This window comes from Tympanuchus pallidicinctus, unplaced genomic scaffold (assembly GCF_026119805.1).
Source record: "Tympanuchus pallidicinctus isolate F22 unplaced genomic scaffold, pur_lepc_1.0 scaffold11, whole genome shotgun sequence".
Taxonomy (NCBI): Eukaryota; Metazoa; Chordata; class Aves; order Galliformes; family Phasianidae; genus Tympanuchus; species Tympanuchus pallidicinctus.
Window position 1 is genome coordinate 23,056,011 of NW_026294627.1, and position 12,825 is coordinate 23,068,835.

Below are 12,825 nucleotides of genomic sequence, written 5' to 3' on the forward strand. Positions count from 1 at the left end.
GTTCAGAATTTGAAGTAAATTAAATGATAGTTTGTAGACAACCACGAGGTGGCTCTCTAAGAACTGTTTATATTGGAGTGACCACATACCTGAGGAGGTGTTTTACGGTTAGTTCTGGTACATTCAGCTTCTTTGATTTTGAGATTTGGTTTTTATTTGCTTCCTTACATGCACTGCTACTACTACTACTGCTGCTGCATTAGGCTGAAGTGAGGGTTTGCAGAGCCCTTTTTTTTTTTTTTTTTTTTTTGCAGTCTGTCCTCCGAGTCCTTTCTTACAGCTGCATGGGATCATTCACATTTCATAGGGTTCTTTATAAATATGTTTTGTATTTTCTGCAGTAAATATTTTGTTACATGGTGCTACTTTCAACTTTGTGAAAATATAGTTTCGCTCTTTTAAAGTGACTGAAAACAGCAAAAACTAAAACTGAAGTATCTTTTGTTTAAACCCACAGCTGTCTAGTTTAAAATGAATCTGCAGTAGAGACTTTTTTTCCCTAACTTCTTATAAGCAATAATAATGTTACCAAAGTTTAAAAAGAAATAAATGATGGGACAATTTATTTCCTCCCAGAATGGCAAAAGTAAAAGGTGGAACAACATCTCTCTTACCATAGAATAACCACTATCAAAAGTGCAGTGCTTTGTATTTTAAATCTAAAGATAACTTCAATACTTCTGTACCTTCTAACTCCTGAGCTTGAAATATAAAAACTAGGTCATAGAAGTAAATAACTTTTGATTGCTGTTATTCATATAAGCTAAACCTAGCTTCCCTTCCAAATTACTGTCCCAGCATCTGATAAAGGTTGTGATTTGATTGGATAAAAGAGAGAACAGTTTAGAAATAAGACAACATAAATAAGTAAACAAGAATTTGTGATGTTAATTTTAAGGTGACAGAAAGCTTGTACCCTGGGTGGCCTTTTGAAAACTAAGTACAGATCTGGAAAAACATATTTCACTTTGTTTTTTACTTCATACTTCTAACAGAAACGTGGAAAACTGTTTAATAGATAATAAATGGAGTTATAGCTCAAAGCAGCATTCCTCTTCCATCCTCCACCCTGATTTCCACAGCTTTTCCACTGCCTTCTTCCTCCCCTCACAAATGATTATTATTACTTTACTGGTTTTTTTGTTTGTTTTTTTTTTTTTTAATTGGAACCGGACTGAAAAGAGTCTAAATGTTGTTTTCTTCCCCTGAAATAATACTAACCAGTGTGTTTGTAACAAATAATTGTTACTAATTAATTTTTATGCATGTAGGATTTCAGCATTATCATCCCCTATTCTGCTGAGACCAAATTGAAAATGAGTTGTATTTTTCTTTTTTTAAACCAAAATTACCATTAATAACTGCTGAATTCAAATCAAAGGGGTTTTACGATCTCACTCTTATGTTATCCTGCTGTATTTGTGATGGCGTAGCTGATTATTGGGGGGGCGTGAGGGAGGGGGAAGCTTGACTGCTTTCTCCTAAAATCAGAGCTGCAGTGCTGGTATTCCTGGACTATGGGTGGTCAATGGATTCTAGATTTGTCTCGTATTTAACTGCATAAATTTTATAAGTAACGATTGATTAAAAGCTTGTTTTTATCAATCTTTCATTAAAAAACAAACAAACAGAACATATGTTTACTGTCTAAGAAAGTACAGTATATGAAGAATACTGAAGAAGAAATTTAAAGGTTCTTCACTCTGCTCCCCTCTTTAATAGTAACTTAGATTAAAAAAAAAGAACAAAAATGAATGATTCATTAAACTATTTATAGTATAAGAAAAATCTAATTGAATTTAACTTGAAACGTGTATGACACAGTGTATTATTTCCCTCTGTATTCTGTCCTTCATGTCTGTTTAATTGTGAGCATGCTACTTATTTAACTTCAGTCAGTGAGTAACATACTTTCTATTATTATTATTTTATTTTTGTCTCTGTTCAGCTGCTGAGTGTCATATGGAAGTGACACCAAGCCTACTCTTTGGCATTTCTTCTGTTCTGTTGGGAAAATATGCTGTTGGTTTTTTTCTTTTTCCTCATTGTAGTTTGTGGATCGTGTTCAAAATACTTAAATTCTGTTCTTCAAAAAAGTAATTGTTCCATTGCTTTCTAAATTCCTGTTTCTAACCAGATAAATCAAGGATGTTAGCAGTGTTTAGAATCCGTCAGCTGTTATTGTGCTTTAGCCCCAACAGGGAAGTAGCCTTTTCCAAAAATGAGCTGTGTGTACTTTCTAGATATCTTCTCTATTACCAGAATGCCATTTGAGATTATGTGGTCTGAGTTCCAATTATCCATGCTTTAAATATGTAACTGAGATTCATTTGATTGACATCAAACACCCATGTGCAGATAACTTTGTCACTGCTAATCCTCTGGTGATCTAGAGCAAGGAGGAAGCCTTGTGTTGTGGCACTGATTTGCTTCTTCTGTCATTCAGTTGTGGACCACATGTGAACAGGAATCCCAGACCTGTCAATACATAAACATGTATTGTGCAGAAATGAAAATGATTTTTCATTTTTTTATTTGTGGATGGAAGGGTCAAGGAAAAACCACCTATAATTTTTGTTATGTAGAGTCAATAATGTCAGGAATTTTTGAATGCTGTATAGTAGAAGCACTGATGCAAGTTTTTTAGAACTATAGAAATGATGACTTCACAGAATCACAGAATCACCAAGATTGGAAATGACCTACAAAATCATCCAGTCCAACCATCCACCCATCGCCAATAGTTCTCATTAACCATGTCCCTCAACACAACATCCAAACATTCCATGAACACCTCCAGGGTCGGTGACTCCACCCCCTCCCTGGGCAGCTCATTCTGATGCCTGACCACTCTTTCAGAAAAGCAGTGTTTCCTAACATCCAGCCTGAATCTCCCCTGGCACAGCTTGAAGCCATTCCCTCTAGTTCTATCACCAGTTACATGAGAGAAGAGGTTGACTCCCAGCTCACTACAACCTCCCTTCAGGCAGTTATAGAGAGCAATGAGGTCTCCCTAAGCCTCCTCTTCTCCAGACTTGTAATAACTGTAAAACTGAAGAGATTAAATGCGATAATGTGAATTATTTTTACTCATTTTCATGTTTTGCTAACAGGTACACCCTAGATGAGTTTGGAACAGCTCGAAGGAGTGCTGTCGTCCGTGGCTTTATAGATGCTCTCACCAGAGGAGGTCTGGGAGGTACTCCCCGCCCTATTGAAATGCACTCCCACGATCCTCTGAGGTACTGTATTGAGAATGTATTGGGAATAGTCCTTCTTTTGCCTGTTCACACTTTGAATCCCTCACACTGTAAACCCCTGATTCATGCAGAAATGTCTGTCTTTATTTAGGTATGTAGGAGACATGCTGGCCTGGCTGCATCAAGCTACAGCTTCTGAAAAAGAACATCTAGAAGCTATATTAAAGCTTGTAACTATTCAAGGTAGTACTTGATTTCAAAACGTATATTGAGAAGTGATAAGGAAGTAAATTAAGAAGCGTGAATGGGCTTAAGATTTGAGAGTTAAGTTTTCGTTTTCCCAGAATTAACTTCAGAATATCATATGGTTGCATTTTGTCAGAATTCCTTACCAAAGAAGAATATTTCAAATTGCATTCTTTTCATTTTACTATACTTATAATAGGTTTACACTAAATTTACAAAGAGACATTTTGGACTGTAGCTGAGAGTTCAGAATTGTCCATAAGCTGTAAGTATATCTCTCTGAACACAATATCATAAGGTTATTTTTTGAGAATTGTTATTCCTTTCTCTGTTCCTTCTATGCTACAAATAAGGGAATTTTCATGTGTCAAGTAATAGGTTTCTGAAGGTCAAAGCAGGCCACTGTAGGCACAGCCGATAACAAATATTTCGTTTATTAATGAAGCTATAGATTCTCATGTAGATTTCTCAGCAGTTTTTCTCTCTTTTTAAGTATGTTGGACCATGATTCGAGAACTTTTTTTCAGTAGAAGCTGTAATGTGATTGGCCTCTACAGCTTCAGCCAGACTTACTAAACAAATAAAATGTTTGCTCAGTTGTAACAAACAAACAAGAGCTTACATTTGATCTGTATTTTTGGTGAGTTTTTCAGATCATGAGTTTTAATTGAGCCCTGATTTGGGATTTGAAGTTAATATGCATTCTCATTTTCCTTATTGCTAGAAATACAGAATAGTTTTTGTAATTAAAGGTATATGACCATGGAGGCTGTTTGGAGGAGGTAGGAACTGTAAATCAAACCAGAAAGAAATGTTGGTTTTTAACCACAATTACTAGAGGAGTTAATTTAATTTACTGGCAGTATCTCAGAGAGACAATAAAGTAGGCCTCATGATGGTTATATGGTAGAGAAAAAAAACATGATAATTCTGATCTAATGCATCTGCTGTAACTGGGGAGTCTTTCAGGAAAAGTTGGCCACATAGGAGATGGCACTGCATCTGGTTCTGCAGTTGGCTGTGCTATTGCCCAGTCTTCCATTCTGTTCTGAAGTTATCCCACCTCCTTGTGCAGTGCTTATTTAACTGCAATCTTCTGTTGGGAAGTCAGACTGAGATGCTGTGACCTTCTAAGCAGATACATTTAGAGAATTTCGGCCATAAGTTGGAATAGGCTACTTGAGAATACAGAGAATGGAAACATTTACAGGAACAAAAAAAAAAAAAAATCACCAGATTAAAACTTCTTTCCAAGAGACCAGTATAAACAAAATATTCAGTATTGGAAGCAAAAACATTATAAGCAAACATATGTTTTTGTGCTTTGCCATCACTGTCGCCCTACTTTTCAGAAAAGGTAAAGGGGGATTCTTCTCTTCACACTGGGGCCAACGAAGCCTGGAGGATGCATCTGTTAACTATCCCTCTGCATCTTTGGAAAAAATTGTGAGCACGGTTGTAGGATAAGATCTGTAAGATGTAACAGTACTTAACAGGATACCATTGTGTATCGCAAGAACCCTTAAGTGGGAAGTAAATATAGCTTTATGGTTTAGATTAAATAGATTGAGATTATATGCTTCGTGTGAAAACTGATCCTAGTCTGGTACTGATGAGTGCATGCAGCGTGTGCTGTGCTGAGAGATTTGAGGTGAATTATTGGTATTGTTGTACAATACAATACAGTCTTCAGGTTGCACAGGCTGCAGCACAAGTTAAGTTAGTTTAACATGTCTATTTAAAAGTGGATATCTTGTTGATTTCTAATTATAGATAATAAGAGTGATTTGCTTTCCAGAGGGCTAATCTTCCTAACAAAAGATAGCTCTGATATAGGCATTTCTGGAGACTCTTCACCAAAACTGTTTTATTTTCTTTTTCCCTGTTCCCTGTAGAGGGAGACCAAGCAGCTAGCATAGAGTAGATTAGCAATTTTGAAGGTGAAATGTAGGGAAACACTATCTCGCCTATACTAGGTCAGTCAAATGTTTTTTATCTCTAGTTTCACTTTGAATAGTTTTTTGAAGGTGGAACTGTTTTTATTATTTAAAGTCAGGAATCTCTGAGTTCAGATCGCTGTTAAGTCCTTCTTATAAGCCTTATATAATTTCAGAACTATGGAGAAAGTGTTGAATTGCATTGGCAAAATATCTTCCCCCTCTCTTTATTAAAACAAAACGAAACAAAACAAAAGCGACATGTCTGTCTGTGGATGGAGGCAGGTGTAGATTGGTCCCAGTGGAAGAAGACCAGAGAGGGAGAGAGAGAGAGAGCTGTTCGCTATTTTGACTTGAGAAATAACAGAATCTATAGCCCGTAATGAAGTACTCCTGAGTAACTTGAAAAACTTTAAAATCATAAGCTTGCAAACATTAGCCCCTGAAAATTTATTTGGCCAAAAAAACCATTAAAACGTTAAGCACTGCGAAATTCAGAATAGATCAATGATTTTACGTCGTTCTGGACCCGAAAGTGATTTTGCATCTCTTAAGAGTTGTTTAATCTTAATTCGTCCATGTCACTGTGATTTGCTAATAATTGCAATGCTTATATAATCAATTGTGTTGGAAGATTTCTTTTTGCTAAGGCTAAAATACTCTAATTAGATCTGAAAGTGTATGTGATGGCACAAGCATACGATATACCAAAATTGTAATTCCATGTTCCTTGCTATTTGAACTTGTTTATTTTTGCAGCTAAAATTTCATACCCAAGAACTTGTTAATGAGTCAGTCTGGTTGAGAAACATGATTGCAGAGATGTGCTTGTTATATTGATGAACCAGAAAAAAGGTGGCTGTTCCTACCAAAGAAATATGTAAATTATTGGGATGTGTTTGGGAGTTAGCCGTGATGTAACAGGCCATGAACCTCGTGGTTTGTAATCTTGCCATAAGTATCAATGCATAAATATATAAACATGTTTTTATGACTGTACCAATTTAGAATGTTGAAGTTTTTAGCTATGACCACTGAATACTGAATTTAGTTGTTTATGTGGTTTTTCACCTGTCTCGATGTAAGGAGGCAGTCACGCGTCTCTAATCTACAGTTTTTTTCTTTGAGCGGTAATCTCTTTTAGTGTGAAACAAGATCTGTAAAATACAGCTTCAGGTTGCCTGATTTTTATCACAGTCAGTTTGTTTACTGTTCATTGCATGGGTCCCATCTGAAGATGAACTCCTGTTGACAAGTTTTAAATTAGAATTAAACTATTGCTGTCTCCATAAATCTATTCCGAGTCGTTACTGAAGTGAGAGTTTGAAGATCTGTTGCTTTCAGTTTGATTGATTTATGACAGTGCTGGTTGCCATGCAACAATTAATTTTGTGTTTCGTGATAAGACAGGGCAATATTCTCTTTCATATATAGTTTGTTCTCTGATAGATTAGTTTCAACTGCTGCTGGGGAGGAAGCACTTGCTAATGCTGTGGTACACTACAGTGTGAAGGTACATATGTGATGTAAGTTGTAACAATGCCATGAGCATGTCACTGTCAGACATATATTTGCAGTTCAGGCCTTTCATTATGGGAGGTGCTGTTGCTTCTAAGCATCTCACTCCCCCCCTTCCTTTATTTTTCCTTTAGCTGCAATAAGTGCTGATGCTGAGCATCACTGTGACTGTTTCTGGGTAAAACATTTTTCTTCCAATTGTTCCTTCTCTCTCGAATCCCCAGGCACTGTGTTGTGTTAGGAAGCAATTGCATAGCAGAAGGTAATGAGTCTTCAGGACTGTTTTGTCATGCAACTATTTCTTAATGGTTGGATTTGAAGTTCAGTGGAGGTATAAACTAGTCTTGTGAAGAAAAGAACATGCCGTTCATAATATTTTTTATGGAGGAGTAGCTCTTACATTTGTTTATTTGTTTTATAGTCTCGAAGAAAAGAGAATTAAATTTGCATAATCTTAGTATGTGTTTGCATTCACTGTAGGTGTGGAAGAAAATATTCAAGAAGTAGTTGGGCACATCACTGAAGGTGTTTGCAGGCCTCTAAAGGTATTGGAATCTTGCTTTTCTTAGTACTCTAAATATATTAAAACAAAATTTATTCTTTCTCAGAACATTTCTACAGTGTATTGTCATTGTTCCTTGGTTGAGACTGGATTCTCAACTTTGAAAATTATAATGCCCTTCAAAATTAAGGGTTCTGTAGTTCATGGGAATGTAGTTAGTGGTCTGATTAGAAGTAGTCATACAGTGAGAGGTGCTAGGATACTAAATCTGTATCTTGATCTGTTTTGCTTGTCCTCAAGTTCAGTGGTACTTACCTGCAAAATTGTGCCTTTGGGATAAGAATATGGGAACAGATGTAGTTGGTCAGATGGAAAATCGTTTTAACTTAGTACCCTGTTTTTAGTCATAGCCATGTTATTTTCTTAAAGGATGTTGAGGATCTGTGTCAAGATTGTTCTGCAGAATAGCTTCCTCAACTGTTCATGGACTTAATAAGGATTTACTGAACCGTAGCTACAGTCTTTGTATTTAATAGACCTCAGTAGATTTTTCTTTCATGAGTGTGTCAAGTTGCTATAAAATGCTGTTGTTCGTGACATACCTAGCAAGAGGGAAGTGCACAGCTTAACTTTTTGAAAAATCAGTTCCTGTTCATTTTGTTTTGTTTAGTAACTCCAATTCTTGTATTGAAAGAAACCATGAAAAATTGTTTCTTAGTGAACATCTTTTTATTTTTCTCTGGACCATTTTTAGTTCTACAGCATTCTTTAAGATTTCTTCGGGCTCTACTCTCTCCAAGGGACTGTACTCAGTAATATACCCCTGTCCAAATATCCTTCCATGCAACACTGAAAGTGTGTGTGTGTGTATATATGTATAAAATTTCATATTCTTCTGTACATACATATGAATTGGAGAATAAAGTACGACTGAATGTTAAAATTAACTTTGTGCACTGAGCTTTGCAAATCAGTCCAAAATTATTCTTCATTTTTGGTCTCAAACTTGGATGCAAAAGGAATTTTAGTTGATTCTCTCTGCAACTGGCTCTGCCAAGAAGGCACTGCTGCACACTGTGCTCCACTGAACAGCAGACAAATGACTTGGAGATTGGATGGTGATCTGTATGTAGCCCTTTCACACATAGGCATGTGGGAGAATCGTGCAGTGATAAGTCACTGACTTTCACTGCTTCATAAGCGCCAGAGCTTGACCTTGGGACAGCTTTTTATGAGTGAATTGAGACTGTGTACCATGGAGACAAGACATCAACTGTCCAAGTGTGAAGAAATTCAGCACTGTTTTGGTCTTTGTAACCAATATCTCCTATTTGAGATAAACAGTCAGCGTAGCTGTTTGTTAGTTATGAAAATATCCTGTTACATACTGGTGGCAGATATGTGATATCTCCTTTAAGTAAAGGAGAGATTAATTCAGACAAAATATTGTCTTTTGAGTAAAATGCCTAATGCTTTGAATATTCCAAATTGCTGCATGAAGTTAAAGATCAGTGATTATAGTTTAGGGATTCTGCTGTTCTTTCTCTGTTCAGTGCTGAGAAGAATTCCAGTACGTACTGGTGTTAATCCATAAAATGATCTCAGTATTTTGAAATTTTCAATAACAAGGTGCAACAAAAGCCTATAGGGGAATATTTGGGGGCAAGGGGATTATTTCATTTTATTTTTTAAGAATTTTTTAAGAAACAGCTGCTTGTTTTCTACCCAGAGACTTAGCAACCCCAGAAATACTTTGGTTCAAGCATAAAGTTACAGTTAAGTGGGCATCCTCTCTTGCTGTGTTTTTGTTTTTTTTTTTCCCATTTAATTTGTTTCTCAAAAGTCAACGTCATATTATACGTAAAATGATAGAGATTGTCTTTCAGAATGTATGACTTGAAGAATGTTTGCTTATTCTGCAGGTTAGGATTGAGCAGGTGATTGTAGCTGAGCCAGGAGCAGTTTTACTGTACAAGATTTCTAATCTTCTCAAGTTCTACCACCATACAATCAGGTATGCAAAGCTACAAAATATATTAAGGATGTCTTTCTTTTTATTGTAAATATAATGGTTAGAATAGTAGAAAGGTTTTTCTTGGCCTTAGACTTTGTTGTGTACTACACAGTCTGGGAGAAATGTGCATGACTCCAAGCAAATGTCATTTGTCTGTTGTCACTCCTCAATTCCTACAGAGCCTGCTTTGGAATATAGCAATGATTTGAAAAATACAAAAAGAATCTTTTATTACTTCTCTAGCTGGATGCCAATAATATGTTAAAAAACTCCAGTGAGCATCTAAGGTCAGGTCAGCTATCTCTTTGAAAAGATGCTAGAATTAAATTCTCTCTAGAAGTTCAATTTTTTTTCTTCCCTAGATACCTGTGTTTGGATACCACTTTTTCTGATTGTGCACTTGCATTTTCCTGTTGAAAAGATGCTTGCTTTATTCTGTATCTTGCTGTTCAAGGTTTACCAGTCAGCTTCCAACCTTTTAAGTGTCCCTAAGAATAGTGAAGCAGGAGAAGAATCAGAATCACTGCTGTTTATAGATAGTGGCGTTTGCAGTAGCTGATATTGGTTAGAAAGGGCAGTATCAGGAAAATGTTCCTCCATAACCATGTACAAAAATGCTGAGAATTTGGGTCACTAGTGCTATGATTTTAGCTTATGTTCAGTATTCAGGTATTGGATGGAATGAGATAAATGGTTCTTGGGCATCTGCTGCTGCATTTGAATTCTGCAAGTGTGATGGAACTGCAGCTCTGCTAGAACAGATAGGGGGCTTTTTTTTCTTTCATAATATTGAGCAAAACATATTTTATTCCTATTCTTATTGTCAAAACAGCTGTAAGATTTTTTTGCTGTCATTTTTCTGTCCCCAAAGTCTGTTTATCCCAGTTGTTATAAAGCAACTGAAAATGCAGTGTTAAAATGGAAGGTCTGAGGCAGTCTTACCTGTTACTTTTTTTCCTGTAAGCGATGTACTGTTTAAAGTTCGTTGAAGTACTCCCTGTTAGCTGAATAATTTCCTCTGTGTACAGGAAGTGTGCCCAATTGATGAAAAGAAAATCCAGTTTGACATATAACCCATTAAATGCAACAAGATTCTGAAAAATATCTGAAGGATTCTGAAGATCGAGCAACAGGAATTAGCCCTATTATGATGCAATGACATTTTTATCTGACATTTTTGTAGCTTAGAAGTACTTTTACTTTAGACAAAAGTGCTAAACTTTATACTTAAAAGTTGTATCTGCTTGATGGTGTGGTTAATTGTGCTTGTTCTCACAGTCATCCTAATACCCATATCCTGAGGGCCAGTATGGCTGTTCTTGTAATTCCTACATTTTCAATTTTGAAAAAATTGCATATGAAATGCTTCTAAAGTATCTGACCTTGTCATGTAGTTAATCTCTATTTTGTTTTCAGTGCTATTGTAGGAAACAGTGCAGCCACACTACTGACTACGATAGAAGAAATGCATTTGTTGAGCAAGAAGATATTCTTTAACAGCCTGAGTCTTCATGCGAGTAAACTAATGGACAAGGTTTGTTTCAAAATGATGCAGCTTTCATGTTTCCAATCTCATGCTTTCATTTTCCTTTTATCTGGCAAGATTATTAGATGAATGGCTGTTGGTTGTTTTTTTTTTTCAATTTTTCCTAAATTTAATTTTTTTTTTTTTGTTTCTATGTGTTGGCTATAGAATTCCATAAAAAAGCCTGCACATCTGTGTTTTAATTCTTTTATTACTGTTAGTAAATATGGCTAGAAATAGCATTATTACCCACATTTGTTTACAGAGCAGCAGTGCAGTTTACACAGTTGTAAAATCTATGACAAACAGAAAAATTAATTGTGAAATTTCCCTTAGTGCAGTAAAGCGGGGTCAGCTAATTGAGCTAGATAATTAGTATTGAAGTATCATCAGATCAGTAATTAATTACTCGTGTGAATAATCCCAAAATGGCAAGCTGAGTAAAAGGAAAACTTGACTTTTTCTGTCTTCTATAGAACCCACAAGCATTGTTGCTGTTAGAAGCAGAATATACTTTTGTTAACTAGACAACTGTACCAAAGCCAGCAGTGCTTCCCTGATATCTTTTCTTCTCCTGCTGTTTGCTTTGAACTTCATTTCCATTATCTTCTCGTTGTTTAGTACCTGAAACAGTTCTTGTTAAGCTCTCCTTGCTGTATTCATAGCCAATTGCAATTTAAGTTCAGCTTTTTGAGGCCTGAGCAAAGTAAAAGCAAACTGTTGGGCTGCATGTGTAGTCACTATGGGATGGTATTGTAATCCTCTTTAACTTCATAGAATCATTAGGGTTAGAAAGGACCACTATAATCATACAGCCTAATCATCAACCATGTCCAGCTGTTGACCCACCAAGTCAATCCATTTGTTGTTTTGGCAGGGATTTAGTTCCCCTTCCCTCAGTATCCAGTCTGGATGTGACTGGCTGTGGACACTGCTGTTATTTTATAAAAGGAGTCAAATTTGGGTTTCATGATTTTAAGTGATGGTGGTTGTACTGCTTCCTTCAATGGCACCTCAGTGCAAGTCATTCAGAATAATGAACAGGCATACCAGCCTACCATGTGATGTAAGAAGTACTGGTTTTTCACACAATTTCAGATTTCATTTACCAAATGACAATTTTACATAGCATATATACACTCAAAAACTCTGTCCTCAGGTTATGATGGAGGCCAAAGACTTAGAGACTCAGAAGTTGATTCAATGTATAAGTAACAAAAGCATCTGCAGTTATTTACGAATCTGTGCTTCAGGAGTCAAAAACTAGATAATGGTACACATGAGAACAATTCTTACTTGTAACTGAGAGTTTGGGGCAGTCCCGTGAATCACCTGATGTTATTTTCCTTTGTGAGTGGACTACTGAATTGATAGGATAATGTCCTATCTCTTTGTGTCTAAAAATAGTTTTCCTTCCCCAAAAACAAAAGTAGGCTGAATTACATCCAGAGAAACTTTTGTTTTCATGAGATAAAGACCTTACTTTGGCATAAATTTAATTCTCCTGTTACTTCATTTACTGTGTAAATACACAGCCAGCTTTCATGCCTTTTCATATGTCTCCAGTGTTTTTACATGTTGAGGAAACTTTGAGTTGCTTTTTGTCATCCAGGTCTTTTTTTTATTAATGTGTATTTAGGCCACAATAGTGCGTAAGTAAAAGTCCCTTCAGAGTCCAACATTTTTAGCAGATTTTTGCTATGTATCCAGTACAGCTGTTTCCAGAACTTTTATTTTTTTAATTTAAGATTAAGGTACTGGAAAACAGACTTTTGTGTTTACATATATGATTACAAAGGCTTTGCTGCTGGTGTGTTATACGCAAAAAGAATGCTCACTTGAAAATTAGTAAATCATTTTTCACTTACACAGTATGGAAAATG

General features: G+C 36.0%; 1 protein-coding gene across 1 annotated transcript in view; it reads left to right on the forward strand.

Annotated features, from left to right (window-relative positions):
* The window catches only part of COG6 (component of oligomeric golgi complex 6), a 50,082-nt gene that overhangs the window by 18,851 nt on the left and 18,406 nt on the right, over window positions 1–12,825 (forward strand). The window contains exons 9-13 of the mRNA XM_052670849.1: window positions 3,114–3,242; window positions 3,352–3,443; window positions 7,382–7,446; window positions 9,326–9,417; window positions 10,834–10,951. Of these exons, the coding sequence (XP_052526809.1) occupies window positions 3,114–3,242; window positions 3,352–3,443; window positions 7,382–7,446; window positions 9,326–9,417; window positions 10,834–10,951 (496 nt within the window). The remainder of the gene's footprint in view (window positions 1–3,113; window positions 3,243–3,351; window positions 3,444–7,381; window positions 7,447–9,325; window positions 9,418–10,833; window positions 10,952–12,825) is intronic.